The 17,099-nt window shown below is 52.6% G+C and overlaps 1 protein-coding gene across 1 annotated transcript; it reads right to left on the reverse strand.

The window, feature by feature from the left end:
- Window positions 1-155: 155 nt before the first annotated feature.
- Window positions 156-16,276, reverse strand: LOC144491138 (transmembrane channel-like protein 7; the record flags this gene model as incomplete). Its single annotated transcript, XM_078208815.1, has 7 exons — window positions 16,174-16,276; window positions 11,380-11,493; window positions 8,409-8,522; window positions 5,338-5,572; window positions 4,941-5,089; window positions 362-514; window positions 156-253 (listed from the first exon to the last, which is right to left on the reverse strand). Coding segments are annotated over exons 1-7 (966 nt in total), but the record flags the coding sequence as incomplete, so codon positions are not given.
- Between the last annotated feature and the right edge of the window lie 823 nt (window positions 16,277-17,099).

Consider the following 17,099-nt stretch of genomic DNA (forward strand, 5'->3'; position numbering starts at 1 on the left):
ACAGTGTGGGGCAGCTCGCCTCAGTACTGACCCTCTGAGGGAGTGCGGCACTGTCAGGTACTGACCCTCTGACAGTGCGGCACTCCCTCAGCACTGACCCTCTGCCTCTCTCCCTCTCCTTCAGTGCTGACCTTAAGTACTGGTGCAGGACTTACCGTTCCTGTTAGGATATCCAAGGCATACTCATAAAAGTTGACCAGCCCTTTGCGTGTGGGATCGTACTCTGTGCAATTCCCGCTGTGTGGAGGTGAGGCTGAAATTAGACAAGCAATGGTCAGCGGTGAGAGACCCTGTCCCTTGATCAGCCAATGGCAGGTTGGGGAATGGTTTAAACTGAGCGCGAATCCAGCGCCTTGCTCACCTGTTGTTATCCCACTTCCCTCTTCCCTCAGTCTATCGAACGTGATGGCAGGAATCATCACAAACAGAGCGATGATTAAAAACGTGCTGAGGTTCAGCAGCACCAAGAATCGGAGAAAACTGAAATACGACCCGATCCCTGTCCCAAAGTGACCTGTGAGAGGAGAGAGAGATTCGTGCTGAGGTTCGGTCCTTACCCTGCTGGAGAAGCAGTAACTCTTGTTCTGGTTCCGGTGGGAAACTCCAGTGTTTTATGAAGCTCGCCTGAAGTATGAGTTTTTTTTACACTGGATTTGGTTCGGGTAAGCATGATAGGTTTCACTTCAGGGGTGATTCAAATGACCCACTAGGGAGCTTTTACCAAACAAAGTTTATTTAAGAATATAGTTAACATTTAGAGAAAGAAAATTAGTAAAAATGTTTATCAATTACTAACTAGAAACAAAACAGCCATTATAATGTATAACTCTTAATGAATACCTCACATCTGTTCCAATTAAAACCAATATCCAATCAACAAAACCCTTTAAACAGATTTATCACTGCACAGGCTCAAACTCACATAACACTGGAAGCCAATCCCCTGGGTTGAATGCGGATTTCAAATGATCTTGAAAACTCAGAGCAGCTTGTAGTCATCATCACATCAAAACATAGATTTTTTACTGCAGGATGGCAATAAGCTGTGTTTTCAGCTAACTGGTAAAACTTTCAAAATTAAAAAAACAGACAGACTACTTTCATAGAACAGAGAACAGTACAGCACAGAACAGGCCCTTCGGCCCATGATGTTGTGCCGAGCTTTGTCTGAAACCCAGATCAAGCTATTTCCTCCCTATCATCCCGAAGTACTCCATGTGCCTATCCAATAGCTTCTTAAATGTTCCTAAAGTTTCTGACTCCACTATCACTGCAGGCAGTCCATTCCACACCCCAACCACTCTCTGCGTAAAGAACCTACCTCTGATATCCGTCCTATATCTCCCACCATGAACCCTATAGTTATGCCCATAGTTACCACTCCATTCACCCGAGGAAATAGTCTTTGAACGTTCACTCTATCTATCCCCCTCATCATCTTATAAACCTCTATCAAGTCTCCTCTCAACCTCCTCCGCTCCAAAGAGAAAAGCCCAAGTTCCCTCAACCTTTCCTCATATGACCTACCCTCCAAACCAGGCAGCATCCTGGTAAATCTCCTCTGCACTCTTTCCAGTGTCTCCACATCCTTCTTGTAGTGAGGTGACCAGAACTGCACACAATATTCCAAATGTGGTCTCACCAAGGTCCTGTACAGTTGCAGCATAACCCCACGGCTCTTAAACTCAAACCCCCTGTTAATGAACGCCAACACACTATAGGCCTTCTTCACAGCTCTATCCACTTGAGTGGCAACCTTCAGAGATCTATGGATATGAACCCCAAGATCTCTCTGTTCCTCCTCATTCTTCAGAACCCTACCTTTGACCCTGTAATCCACATTTAAATTTGTCCTACCAAAATGAATCACCTCACATTTATCAGGGTTAAACTCCATTTGCCATTTTTCAGCCCAGCTCTGCATCCTATCTATATCTCTTTGCAGCCTACAACAGCCCTCCACCACATCCACTACTCCACCAATCTTGGTGTCATCAGCAAATTTACTGATCCACCCTTCAGCCCCCTCCTCCAAGTCATTTATAAAAATTACAAATAGCAGAGGACCAAGCACCGATCCCTGTGGCACTCCGCTGGTAACCGGTTTCCAGTCCAAAAATTTTCCATCCACTACCACCCTCTGTCTCCTGTTAGATAGCCAGTTACCTATCCAATCGGCCAAACTTCCCTCTATCCCACACATCTTTACTTTCTTCATAAGCCGACCGTGGGGGACTTTATCAAACGCCTTACTAAAATCCATGTATATGACATCAACTGCCTTACCTTCATCAACACACTTAGTTACCTCCTCAAAAAATTCTATCAAATTTGTGAGGCAAGACTTGCCCTTCACGAATCCGTGCTGACTATCCCGGATTAATCCGCATCTTTCTAAATGGTCGTAAATCCTATCCCTAAGGACCTTTTCCATCAACTTACCGACCACCGAAGTAAGACTAACCGGCCTATAATTACCAGGGTCATTTCTATTCCCTTTCTTAAACAGAGGAACAACATTCGCCATTCTCCAGTCCTCTGGCACCACCCCCGTGGACAGCGAGGACCCAAAGATCAAAGCCAAAGGCTCTGCAATCTCATCCCTTGCCTCCCAAAGAATCCGAGGATATATTTAATCAGGCCCAGGGGACTTATCAACTTTCAGTTTATTCAAAATTGCTAGTACAGCTTCCCTCCGAACATCTACTTCCTCCAGCCTATCAGCCTGTGACACCCTCTCCGATGGGAGTGAGTGATCTTTACCCTGCTGAATAAACAGTGACTCTGTACAGTTACACAGTGGGTGATCCTTACCCTGCTGAATAACCAGTGACTCTGTACAGTTACACAGTGGGTGATCCTTACCCTGCTGAATAAACAGTGACTCTGTACAGTTATGCAGTGGGTGATCCTTATCCTGCTGAATATACAGTGACTCTGTACAGTTACACAGTGAGTGATCCTTACCCTGCTGAATAAACAGTGACTCTGTACAGTTACACAGTGAGTGATCCTTACCCTGCTGAATAAACAGTGACTCTGTACAGTTACACAGTGAGTGATCCTTACCCTGCTGAATAAACAGTGACTCTGTACAGTTACACAGTGAGTGATCCTTACCCTGCTGAATAAACAGTGACTCTGTACAGTTACACAGTGAGTGATCCTTACCCTGCTGAATAAACAGTGACTCTGTACAGTTACACAGTGAGTGATCCTTACCCTGCTGAATAAACAGTGACTCTGTACAGTTACACAGTGAGTGACCCTTACCCTGCTGAATAAACAGTGACTGTGTACAGTTACACAGCGAGTGATCCTTACCCTGCTGAATAAACAGTGACTGTGTACAGTTACACAGTGAGTGATCCTTACCCTGCTGAATAAACAGTGACTCTGTACAGTTACACAGTGAGTGATCCTTACCCTGCTGAATAAACAGTGACACTGTACAGTTACACAGTGAGTGATCCTTACCCTGCTGAATAAACAGTGACTCTGTACAGTTACACAGTGAGTGATCCTTACCCTGCTGAATAAGCAGTGACTCTGTACAGTTACACAGTGAGTGATCCTTACCCTGCTGAATAAGCAGTGACTCTGTACAGTTACACAGTGAGTGATCCTTACCCTGCTGAATAAACAGTGACTCTGTACAGTTACACAGTGAGTGATCCTTACCCTGCTGAATAAGCAGTGACTCTGTACAGTTACACAGTGAGTGATCCTTACCCTGCTGAATAGACTGTGACTGTGTACAGTTACACAGTGAGTGACCCTTACCCTGCTGAATAAACAGTGACTCTGTACAGTTACAGTGAGTGATCCTTACCCTGCTGAATAAACAGTGACTCTGTACAGTTACACAGTGAGTGATCCTTACACTGCTGAATAAGCAGTGACTCTGTACAGTTATGATGTGGAGATGCCGGCGTTGGACTGGGGTAAACACAGTAAGAAGTTTAACAACACCAGGTTAAAGTCCAACAGGTTTATTTGGTAGCAAAAGCCACACAAGCTTTCGAGGCTCTGAGCCCCTTCTTCAGGTGAGTGGGAATTCTGTTCACAAACAGAACTTATAAGACACAGACTCAATTATGAATAATGGTTGGAATGCGAATACTTACAACTAATCCAGTCTTTAAGAAACAAAACAATGGGAGTGGGGAGAGCATCAAGACAGGCTAAAAAGATGTGTATTGTCTGGAGACAATACACATCTTTTTAGCCTGTCTTGATGCTCTCCCCACTCCCATTGTTTTGTTTCTTAAAGACTGGATTAGTTGTAAGTATTCGCATTCCAACCATTATTCATGTAAATTGAGTCTGTGTCTTATAAGTTCTGTTTGTGAACAGAATTCCCACTCACCTGAAGAAGGGGCTCAGAGCCTCGAAAGCTTGTGTGGCTTTTGCTACCAAATAAACCTGTTGGACTTTAACCTGGTGTTGTTAAACTTCTTACTCTGTACAGTTACACAGTGAGTGATCCTTACCCTGCTGAATAAACAGTGACTCTGCACAGTTACACAGTGAGTGATCCTTACCCTGCTGAATAAACAGTGACTGTGTACAGTTACACAGTGAGTGATCCTTACCCTGCTGAATAAACAGTGACTGTGTACAGTTACACAGTGAGTGATCCTTACCCTGCTGAATAAACAGTGACTCTGTACAGTTACACAGTGAGTGATCCTTACCCTGCTGAATAAACAGTTACTGTGTACAGTTACACAGTGAGTGATCCTTACCCTGCTGAATAAACAGTGACTCTGTACAGTTACACAGTGAGTGATCCTTACCCTGCTGAATAAACAGTTACTGTACAGTGACACAGTGAGCGATCCTTACCCTGCTGAATAAACAGTGACTCTGCACAGTTACATAGTGAGTGATCCTTACCCTGCTGAATTTCTGATATTTTCTATCCTGGCCATCCATACCTTCAATATGATGCAGTGATTTCTTCCACATCTCCAGATAGGACAGCACATTCCTGGTCTCCGTGCGGAAGTGTTTGACTGAGCGCTGCCGTGCAGCTATCCACATTTGCCAGCTGCTGACTGTCCCTGAAGATTGGCTCCGGAACCGCCTGAAGTGCGTTAGAATCAGTGTTAACATTCTTGCAAACTCCAGGCCCATCTCCACCCACATCCCTAACCCACGCGGAGGGCTCAGTCCCCCGGGGGAGTGACGGATCCCCAACCAGCCCCGGTGGAGAAGTTCCAACCTTCCCCGCAGACTGAGGGAGGGGAGAGGGTCATCTCTGACCCACCAATCCCTCCGATTGGAGGATACACACTGGATTCAAACTCACCGCTATTGAACCCAATTACCCACCTGAGCAAGCGTTTCTTGAGCATTGAGAATGGAGCCTCCCTGGCAGGACGATGGACATCCCAAGACCACCCATTCTCCTCTGGGATCTCTGCACGCCCTCCAAGGCTCTGGTCTGAGAGGCTTCCCTCGCCCGCTGTTGAGGGTCTGAACCTCAGAGACTCCATTCCAGGCAACAATGTTGGCTTGAACGGACTGCCATATTCCTGAACGTCAGTCCAATCATAATCGGGATAATCTGCAAGATTAACAAGAAATATACACTGTAGGACTTGATAATCCAGACCCACACTCCCCCCCCCCGCCCTCTCCCCCCTCCACCCCCCCGCCGGAGCCAGTACTGAGGGAGTGCCGCACTGTCAGAGGGTCAGTGCTGAGGGAGTGCCGCACTGTCAGAGGGTCAGTGCTGAGGGAGTGCCGCACTGTCAGAGGGTCAGTGCTGAGGGAGTGCCGCACTGTCAGAGGGTCAGTACTGAGGGAGTGCCGCACTGTCAGAGGGTCAGTGCTGAGGGAGTGCCGCACTGTCAGAGGGTCAGTACTGAGGGAGTGCCGCACTGTCAGAGGGTCAGTGCTGAGGGAGTGCCGCACTGTCAGAGGGTCAGTGCTGAGGGAGTGCCGCACTGTCAGAGGGTCAGTGCTGAGGGAGTGCTGCACTGTCAGAGGGTCAGTACTGAGGGAGTGCCGCACTGTCAGAGGGTCAGTGCTGAGGGAGTGCCGCACTGTCAGAGGGTCAGTACTGAGGGAGTGCCGCACTGTCAGAGGGTCAGTACTGAGGGAGTGCCGCACTGTCAGAGGGTCAGTGCTGAGGGAGTGCTGCACTGTCAGAGGGTCAGTGCTGACGGAGTGCCGCACTGTCGGAGGGTCAGTGCTGAGGGAGTGCCGCACTGTCGGAGGGTCAGTACTGAGGGAGTGCTGCACTGTCAGAGGGTCAGTACTGAGGGAGTGCCGCACTGTCAGAGGGTCAGTACTGAGGGAGTGCCGCAGTGTCAGAGGGTCAGTACTGAGGGAGTGCCGCACTGTCAGAGGGTTAGTACTGAGAGAGTGCCGCACTGTCAGAGGGTCAGTACTGAGGGAGTGCCGCACTGTCAGAGGGTCAGTACTGAGGGAGTGCCGCACTGTCAGAGGGTCAGTACTGAGGGAGTGCCGCACTGTCAGAGGGTCAGTACTGAGGGAGTGCTGCACTGTCAGAGGGTCAGTGCTGAGGGAGTGCCGCACTGTCAGAGGGTCAGTACTGAGGGAGTGCTGCACTGTCAGAGGGTCAGTACTGAGGGAGTGCCGCACTGTCAGAGGGTCAGTACTGAGGGAGTGCCGCACTGTCAGAGGGTCAGTACTGAGGGAGTGCCGCACTGTCAGAGGGTCAGTGCTGAGGGAGTGCTGCACTGTCAGAGGGTCAGTACTGAGGGAGTGCCGCACTGTCAGAGGGTCAGTACTGAGGGAGTGCCGCACTGTCAGAGGGTCAGTGCTGAGGGAGTGCCGCACTGTCAGAGGGTCTGTGCTGAGGGAGTGCCGCACTGTCAGAGGGTCAGTGCTGACGGAGTGCCGCACTGTCAGAGGGTCAGTACTGAGGGAGTGCCGCACTGTCAGAGGGTCAGTGCTGAGGGAGTGCCGCACTATCAGAGGGTCAGTACTGAGGGAGTGCCGCACTGTCAGAGGGTCAGTGCTGAGGGAGTGCTGCACTGTCAGAGGGTCAGTACTGAGGGAGTGCCGCACTGTCAGAGGGTCAGTGCTGAGGGAGTGCCGCACTGTCAGAGGGTCAGTACTGAGGGAGTGCCGCACTGTCAGAGGGTCAGTACTGAGGGAGTGCCGCACTGTCAGAGGGTCAGTGCTGAGGGAGTGCTGCACTGTCGGAGGGTCAGTACTGAGGGAGTGCTGCACTGTCAGAGGGTCAGTACTGAGGGAGTGCCGCACTGTCAGAGGGTCAGTACTGAGGGAGTGCTGCACTGTCAGAGGGTCAGTACTGAGGGAGTGCCGCACTGTCAGAGGGTCAGTACTGAGGGAGTGCCGCAGTGTCAGAGGGTCAGTACTGAGGGAGTGCCACACTGTCAGAGGGTTAGTACTGAGGGAGTGCCGCACTGTCAGAGGGTCAGTACTGAGGGAGTGCTGCACTGTCAGAGGGTCAGTGCTGAGGGAGTGCCGCACTGTCAGAGGGTCAGTACTGAGGGAGTGCCGCACTGTCAGAGGGTCAGTGCTGAGGGAGTGCCGCACTGTCAGAGGGTCAGTGCTGAGGGAGTGCCGCACTGTCAGAGGGTCAGTACTGAGGGAGTGCCGCACTGTCAGAGGGTCAGTACTGAGGGAGTGCTGCACTGTCAGAGGGTCAGTACTGAGGGAGTGCCGCACTGTCAGAGGGTCAGTACTGAGGGAGTGCCGCAGTGTCAGAGGGTCAGTACTGAGGGAGTGCCGCACTGTCAGAGGGTTAGTACTGAGGGAGTGCCGCACTGTCAGAGGGTCAGTACTGAGGGAGTGCTGCACTGTCAGAGGGTCAGTGCTGAGGGAGTGCCACACTGTCAGAGGGTCAGTACTGAGGGAGTGCCGCACTGTCAGAGGGTCAGTGCTGAGGGAGTGCCGCACTGTCAGAGGGTCAGTGCTGAGGGAGTGCCACACTGTCAGAGGGTCAGTACTGAGGGAGTGCCGCACTGTCAGAGGGTCAGTACTGAGGGAGTGCCGCACTGTCAGAGGGTCAGTGCTGAGGGAGTGCCGCACTGTCAGAGGGTCAGTACTGAGGGAGTGCCGCACTGTCAGAGGGTCAGTGCTGAGGGAGTGCCGCACTGTCGGGGGTAGATGTATATACTCTGGGATTTGAACTCCATAATCCAGAGCCACACCCCGCCCCCCGGTGCAGTGACTGTGAGAGTGAGTGTGAGCAGTGGAGTCGGCCTTGCTCTCTCACTCAGGCTGTGTGAAGTTCACTCTGAGTCTCTCACAGCCAGGGGGGTGGGGAGATGGGGGGGGGTGGGGGTGAGGGGGGGCTGCTGGGGGGGGTGGGGGGGAGATGGGGGGGCTTCATTCCCCTCTCAGGTGCCACCCCAGGCCCTGCTGGCAGTGGGTACTGAGTCTAACCTGTCACTCCCCCCTACCTGCAGTCACTCCCATCACTCGGTCGCTCTCCAGCATCTCCTCCGCTCCGACCTCCTCAGTGGGGGGTTCCTTCCCGGGCTGGAATGGTGCCGATGTGGAGGGTGGAGGCAGAGCTGGAACAGGGTGAAGGCGGATTGAAACAGGAGAGTGCACAGGTTTGTATTCCTGGCGTAGACTCTCACTCAGAGAGACGGGGAGGCTGAATCAGGAAGTAAGCAAGTGTTCTAACCGAGGGGATTAATGATAAACCCTCACGCTCCCCATGGTTTATCATTGTCTCGGTAAAGGCATCACTCTGACAATGTGATCTTTTAACAATGGACTGCTGCATCCCGTCTCACATTCAGGTTAAAACTGCTTTCCACAGGCTCCCAGAGCAGCTGGAACCCAATCCCTCGGGATCCGGTTCCCTGTTCCAGCTGAAAACATTGCACGCTTTATCCACACTGACACTCTCACACCCCCACCCCGGTGCCAGTACTGGGGGAGTGCCGCACTGTCAGAGGGTCAGTGCTGAGGGAGTACTGCACTGTCAGAGGGTCAGTGCTGAGGGAGTGCCACACTGTCAGAGGGTCAGTGCAGAGGGAGTGCCGCACTGTCAGAGGGTCAGTGCTGAGGGAGCGTCACACTGTCAGAGGGTCAGTGCTGAGGGAGTGCCACACTGTCAGAGGGTCAGTGCAGAGGGAGTGCCGCACTGTCAGAGGGTCAGTGCTGAGGGAGCGTCACACTGTCAGAGGGTCAGTGCAGAGGGAGTGCCGCACTGTCAGAGGGTCAGTGCTGAGGGAGTGCCACACTGTCAGAGGGTCAGTACTGAGGGAGTGCCGCACTGTCAGAGGGTCAGTGCTGAGGGAGTGCTGCACTATCAGAGGGTCAGTGCTGAGGGAGTGCTGCACTGTCAGAGGGTCAGTACTGAGGGAGTGCTGCACTGTCAGATGGTCAGTACTGAGGGAGTGCCGCACTGTCAGAGGGTCAGTGCTGAGGGAGTGCCGCACTGTCAGAGGGTCAGTGCTGAGGGAGTGCTGCACTGTCAGAGGGTCAGTGCTGAGGGAGAGTTGCACTGTCAGAGGGTCAGTGCTGAGGGAGAGTTGCACTGTCAGAGGGTCAGTGCTGAGGGAGTGCTGCACTGTCAGAGGGTCAGTACTGAGGGAGTGCCGCACTGTCAGAGGGTCAGTGCTGAGGGAGTGCCGCACTGTCAGAGGGTCAGTGCTGAGGGAGTGCTGCACTGGCAGAGGGTCAGTGCTGAGGGAGAGTTGCACTGTCAGAGGGTCAGTGCTGAGGGAGTGCCGCACTGTCAGAGGGTCAGTGCTGAGGGAGTGCCGCACTGTCAGAGGGTCAGTGCTGAGGGAGTGCCGCACTGTCAGAGGGTCAGTGCTGAGGGAGTGCCGCACTGTCAGAGGGTCAGTTCTGAGGGAACGCCGCACTGTCAGAGGGTCAGTACTGAGGGAGTGCCGCACTGTCAGAGAGTCAGTACTGAGGGAGTGCCGCACTGTCAGAGGGTCAGTGCTGAGGGAGTGCCGCACTGTCAGGGGGTCAGAACTGAGGGAGCGCTGCACGGTCAGGGGGTCAGTGCTGAGGGAGTGCCGCACTGTCGGGGGGTCAGTGCTGAGGGAGCGCTGCACTGTCAGAGGGTCAGTACTGAGGGAGTGCCACACTGTCAGAGGGTCAGTGCTGAGGGAGTGCCGCACTGTCGGGGGGTCAGAACTGAGGGAGCGCTGCACTGTCAGAGGGTCAGTCCTGAGGGAGTGCCGCACTGTCAGAGGGTCAGTACTGAGGGAGTGCTGCACTGTCAGAGGGTCAGTACTGAGGGAGTGCCGCACTGTCAGAGGGTCAGTGCTGAGGGAGTGCCACACTGTCAGAGGGTCAGTGCTGAGGGAGTGCCGCACTGTCAGAGGGTCAGTACTGAGGGAGTGCTGCACTGTCAGAGGGTCAGTACTGAGGGAGTGCCGCACTGTCAGAGGGTCAGTGCTGAGGGAGTGCCACATTGTCAGAGGGTCAGTGCTGAGGGAGTGCCGCACTGTCAGAGGTCAGTGCTGAGGGAGTGCCGCACTGTCAGAGGATCAGTACTGAGGGAGTGCCGCACTGTCAGAGGGTCAGTACGGAGGGAGTGCCGCACTGTCAGAGGGTCAGTACGGAGGGAGTGACGCACTGTCAGAGGGTCAGTGCTGAGGGAGTGCCGCACTGTCAGGGGGTCAGTGCTGAGGGAGTGCCGCACTGTCAGAGGGTCAGTACTGAGGGAGTGCCGCACTGTCGGGGGTAGATGTATATACTCTGGGATTTGAGCTCCATAATCCAGAGCCACACTCCCCCCGGTGCAGTGACTGTGTGTGAGAGAGAGAGAGAGTGAGTGTGAGCAGTGGAGTCGGCCTTGCTCTCTCACTCAGGCTGTGTGAAGTTCACTCTGAGTCTCTCACAGCCAGGGGGGTGGGGGAGATGGGGGGGCTTCATTCCCCTCTCAGGTGCCACCCCAGGCCCTGCTGACAGCGGGTACTGAGTCTAACCTGTCACTCCCCCCTACAGTAAGAAGTTTATGAACACCAGGTTAAAGTCCAACAGGTTTATTTGGCAGCAAAAGCCACACAAGCTTTCGGAGCTCTAAGCCCCTTCTTCAGGTGAGTGGGAATTCTGTTCACAAACAGAGTTTATAAAGACACAGACTCAAATTACATGAATAATGGTTGGAATGCGAATACTTACAACTAATCCAGTCTTTAAGAAACGAAACAATGTGAGTGGAGAGAGCATCAAGACAGGCTAAAAAGATGTGTATTGTCTCCAGACAAGACAGCCAGTGAAACTCTGCAGGTCCACGCAACTGTGGGAGTTACAAATAGTGTGACATGAACCCAATATCCCGGTTCAGGCCGTCCTCGTGTGTGCGGAACTTGGCTATCAGTTTCTGCTCAGCGACTCTGCGCTGTCGTGTGTCGCGAAGGCCGCCTTGGAGAACGCTTACCCGAATATCCCCCCTACCTGCAGTCACTCCCATCACTCGGTCGCTCTCCAGCATCTCCTCCGCTCCGACCGCCTCAGTGGGGGGTTCCTTCCCGGGCTGGAATGGTGCCGATGTGGAGGGTGGAGGCAGAGCTGGAACAGGGTGAAGGCGGATTGAAACAGGAGAGTGCACTGGTTTGTATTCCTGGCGTAGACTCTCACTCAGAGAGACGGGGAGGCTGAATCAGGAAGTAATGTTCGAACCGAGCGGATTAATGATAAACCCTCACGCTCCCCATGGTTAATCATTGTCTCGGTAAAGGCATCACTCTGACAATGTGATCTTTTAACAATGGACTGCTGCATCCCGTCTCACATTCAGGTTAAAACTGCTTTCCACAGGCTCCCAGAGCAGCTGGAACCCAATCCCTCGGGATCCGGTTCCCTGTTCCAGCTGAAAACATTGCACGCTTTATCCACACTGACACTCTCACACCCCCACCCCGGTGCCAGTACTGAGGGAGTGCCGCACTGTCAGAGGGTCAGTACTGAGGGAGTGCCGCACTGTCAGAGGGTCAGTACTGAGGGAGTGCCGCACTGTCAGAGGGTCAGTACTGAGGGAGTGCCGCACTGTCAGAGGGTCAGTACTGAGGGAGTGCCGCACTGTCAGAGGGTCAGTACTGAGGGAGTGCCGCACTGTCAGAGGGTCAGTGCTGAGGGAGTGCCGCACTGTCAGAGGGGGACTTTAACTTTGCAAATATTGACTGGAAAAGCTATAGTTCGAGTACTTTAGAGGGGTCAGTTTTTGTCCAGTGTGTGCAGGAAGGCTTCCTGACGCAGTATGTAGATAGACCAACAAGAGGCGAGGCCACATTGGATTTGGTACTGGGTAATGAACCAGGCCAGGTGTTAGATTTGGAGGTAGGGGAGCACTTTGGTGACAGTGACCACAATTCGATTACGTTTACTTTAGCAATGGAAAAGGATAGGTATATACCAAAGGGCAAGAGTTATAGCTGGGGGAAAGGAAATTGTGATGCGATTAGGAGAGATTTAGGATGCATCGGTTGGGGAAGGAAACTGCAGGGGATGGGCACAATTGAAATGTGGAGCTTGTTCAAGGAACAGCTACTTGGTGTCCTTGATAAGTATGTACCTGTCAGGCAGGGAGGAAATGGTCGAGTGAGGGAACTGTGGTTTACTAAAGAAGTTGAATCTCTTGTGAAGAGGAAGAAGGAGACTTATGTTAAGATGAGACTTGAAGGCTCAGTTAGGGCCCTTGAGAGTTACAAGTTAGCCAGGAAGGACTTAAAGAGAGAGTTAAGAAGAGCCAGGAGGGGACATGAGAAGTCTTTGGCAGGTAGGATCAAGGAAAACCCTAAAGCTTTCTATAGGTATGTCAGGAGTAAGAGAATGACTAGGGTAAGATTAGGGTCAGTCAAGGACAGGAGTGGGAAGTTGTGCGTGGAGTCTGAAGAGATAGGAGAGGCACTAAATGAATATTTTTCGTCAGTATTCACGCAGGAAAAAGACAATGTTGTCGAGGGGAAAACTGAGATACAGGCTATTGGACTAGACAGGATTGAGGTTAATAAAGAGGAGGTGTTAGCAATTCTGGAAAGTGTGAAAATAGATAAGTCCCCTGGGCCGGATGGGATTTATCCCAGGATTCTCTGGTAGGCGAGAGAGGAGATTGCAGAGCCTTTAGCTTTGATCTTTAGGTCGTCATTGTCTACAGGAACAGTGCCAGAAGACTGGAGGATATCAAATGTTGTCCCCTTGTTCAAGAAGGGGAGTAGAGACAACCCTGGTAATTATAGACCGGTGAGCCTTACTTCTGTTGTGGGCAAAGGTTTGGAAAGGAATATGAGAGATAGGATTTATAATCATCTAGACAGGAATAATTTGATTAGGGATAGTCAGCACGGTTTTGTGAAGGGTAGGTCGTGCCTCACAAACCTTATTGAGTTCTTTGAGAAGGTGACCAAGGAGGTGGATGAGGGTAAAGCGGTTGATGTGGCGTATATGGATTTCAGTAAAGCGTTTGATAAGGTTCCCCACGGTAAACTATTGCAGAAGATACGGAGGCATGGGATTGAGGGTGATTTAGTGGTTTGGATCAGGAATTGGCTAGCTGTAAGAAAACAAAGGGTGGTGGTTGATGGGAAATGTTCATCCTGGAGTTCAGTTACTAGTGGTGTACCGCAAGGATCTGTTTTGGGGCCACTGCTGTTTGTCATTTTTATAAATGACCTGGATGAGTGCGTAGAATGATGGGTTAGTAAATTTGCGGATGACACTAAAGTCGATGGAGTTGTGGACAGTGCGGAGGGAAGTGGCAGGTTACAGAGGGACATAGATAAGCTGCAGAGCTGGGCTGAGAGGTGGCAAATGGAGTTCAATGCGGAAAAGTGTGAGGTGATTCACTTTGGAAGGAGTAACAGGAATACAGAGTACTGGGCTAATGGTAAGATACTTGGTAGTGTGGATGAACAGAGGGATCTGGGTGTCCATGTGCATAGATCCCTGAAAGTTGGCACCCAGGTTGATAGGGTTGTTAAGAAGGCGTACGGTGTGTTAGCTTTTATTGGTAGAGGGATTGAGTTTCGGAGCCAGGAGGTCATGCTGCAACTGTACAAAACTCTGGTGCGGCCGCATTTGGAGTATTGCGTACAGTTCTGGTCGCCGTATTATAGGAAAGATGTGGAAGTGTTGGAAAGGGTGCAGAGGAGATTTACCAGGATGTTGCCTGGTACGGTGGGAAAATCGTATGAGGAAAGGCTGAGGGACTTGAGGTTGTTTTCCTTAGAGAGAAGAAGGTTAAGAGGTGACTTAATAGAGGCATACAAGATGATCAGAGGATTAGATAGGGTGGATAGTGAGAGCCTTTTTCCTCGGATGGTGATGGCTAGCATGAGGGGACATAGCTTTAAATTGAGGGGTGAGAGATATAGGACAGATGTTAGAGGTAGGTTCTTTACTCAGAGAGTAGTAAGGGTGTGGAATGCCCTGCCTGCAGCAGTGGTGGATTCGTCAACATTGAGAGCGTTCAAGTGGTTATTGGATAAACATATGGATGATATTGGAATAGTGTAGATTAGAGGGGCTTTAGATTGGTTCCACTGGTCAGCGCAACATCGAGGGCCGAAGGGCCTGTACTGCGCTGTAATGTTCTATAAATATCTAACATATGAAAATTAAAACCACAGAAGCATGGGTGTCACCATCTGCTTTTATTCTCTGCAGCACAAGATCATAAAAAAGATACAAAAGTGAGAAATGCCCATTGACACACACTGACTATCTGCATATACACACCCTGCCTCGCGTACGCACACACTCTCCCTGCCTCGCGTACGCACACACTCTCCCTGCCTCGCGTACGCACACACTCTCCCTGCCTCGCGTACGCACACACTCTCCCTGCCTCGCGTACGCACACACTCTCCCTGCCTCGCGTACGCACACACTCTCCCTGCCTCGCGTACACACACACTCTCCCTGCCTCGCGTACACACACACTCTCCCTGCCTCGCGTACACACACACTCTCCCTGCCTCGCGTACACACACACTCTCCCTGCCTCGCGTACTCACACACTCTCCCTGCCTCGCGTACACACACACTCTCCCTGCCTCGCGTACACACACACTCTCCCTGCCTCGCGTACACACACACTCTCCCTGCCTCGCGTACACACACACTCTCCCTGCCTCGCGTACACACACACTCTCCCTGCCTCGCGTACACACACACTCTCCCTGCCTCGCGTACACACACACTCTCCCTGCCTCGCGTACACACACACTCTCCCTGCCTCGCGTACACACACACTCTCCCTGCCTCGCGTACACACACACTCTCCCTGCCTCGCGTACACACACACTCTCCCTGCCTCGCGTACACACACTCTCCCTGCCTCGCGTACACACACTCTCCCTGCCTCGCGTACACACTCTCCCTGCCTCGCGTACATACACACTCTCCCTGCCTCGCGTACACACATACTCTCCCTGCCTCGCGTACACACACTCTCCCTGCCTCGCGTACACACATACTCTCCCTGCCTCGCGTACACACACACTCTCCCTGCCTCGCGTACACACACACTCTCCCTGCCTCGCGTACACACACACTCTCCCTGCCTCGCGTACACACACACTCTCCCTGCCTCGCGTACACACACACTCTCCCTGCCTCGCGTACACACACACTCTCCCTGCCTCGCGTACACACACACTCTCCCTGCCTCGCGTACACACACACTCTCCCTGCCTCGCGTACACACACACTCTCCCTGCCTCGCGTACACACACACTCTCCCTGCCTCGCGTACACACACACTCTCCCTGCCTCGCGTACACACATACTCTCCCTGCCTCGCGTACACACACACTCTCCCTGCCTCGCGTACACACATACTCTCCCTGCCTCGCGTACACACACACTCTCCCTGCCTCGCGTACACACATAATCTCCCTGCCTCGCGTTCACACTCTCCCCTGCCTCGCGTACACACACACTCTCCCTGCCTCGCGTTCACACTCTCCCCTGCCTCGCGTACACACATACTCTCCCTGCCTCGCGTTCACACTCTCCCCTGCCTCGCGTACACACATACTCTCCCTGCCTCGCGTTCACACTCTCCCCTGCCTCGCGTACACACATACTCTCCCTGCCTCGCGTACACACACACTCTCCCTGCCTCGCGTACACACTCTCCCTCCCTGCCTCGCGTTCACACTCTCCCCTGCCTCGCGTACACACACTCTCTCCCTCCCTGCCTCGCGTGCACACACTCTCTCCCTCCCTGCCACGCGTACTCTCTCTCACACACTGGGTCCAGTATCACCGCTATCAGTAGCTCGATCTCTCCTGGAGATGATGAATAGTCGCTGATACAGGATCTCAGGGTACGGAGACTGAGGAGACCCATTCTCGCAAACCAACAGTATTGGCACAGAATTTAAACACGGGGTAACACATCCATGGTCAAACCCAGGCAGCAGGAACCCTCACTGATTTCCCCTCTCTCTCTAACCCAGGGATCACTGGACAGGGATCAGGAGCAGGAACACTGGCTGATTTCCCCTCTCTCTCTCTCTCTAACCCAGGGATCACTGGACAGTGATCAGGAGCAGGAACCCTGGCTGATTTCCCCTCTCTCTCTAACCCAGGGGTCACTGGACAGGGATCAGGAGCAGGAACACTGGCTGATTTCCCCTCTCTCTCTAACCCAGGGATCACTGGACAGGGATCAGGAGCAGGAACACTGGCTGATTTCCCCTCTCTCTCTCTCTCTAACCCAGGGATCACTGGACAGGGATCAGGAGCAGGAACCCTGGCTGATTTCCCCCCTCTCTCTCTCTAACCCAGGGATCACTGGACAGGGATCAGGAGCAGGAACCCTGGCTGATTTCCCTTCTCTCTCTAACCCAGGGATCACTGGACAGGGATCAGGAGCAGGAACCCTGGCTGATTTCCTCTCTCTCTCTCTAATCCAGGGATCACTGGACAGGGATCAGGAGCAGGAACCCTGGCTGATTTCCCCTCTCTCTCTAACCCAGGGATCACTGGACAGGGATCAGGAGCAGGAACCCTGGCTGATTTCCCCTCTCTCTCTAACCCAGGGATCACTGGACAGGGATCAGGAGCAGGAATCCTGGCTGATTTCCCCTCTCTCTCTCTCTAACCCAGGGATCACTGGACAGTGATCAGGAGCAGGAACCCTGGCTGATTTCCTCTCTCTCTCTCTAATC

This window comes from Mustelus asterias, unplaced genomic scaffold (genome assembly GCF_964213995.1).
Source record: "Mustelus asterias unplaced genomic scaffold, sMusAst1.hap1.1 HAP1_SCAFFOLD_4537, whole genome shotgun sequence".
NCBI classification, from domain to species: Eukaryota; Metazoa; Chordata; class Chondrichthyes; order Carcharhiniformes; family Triakidae; genus Mustelus; species Mustelus asterias.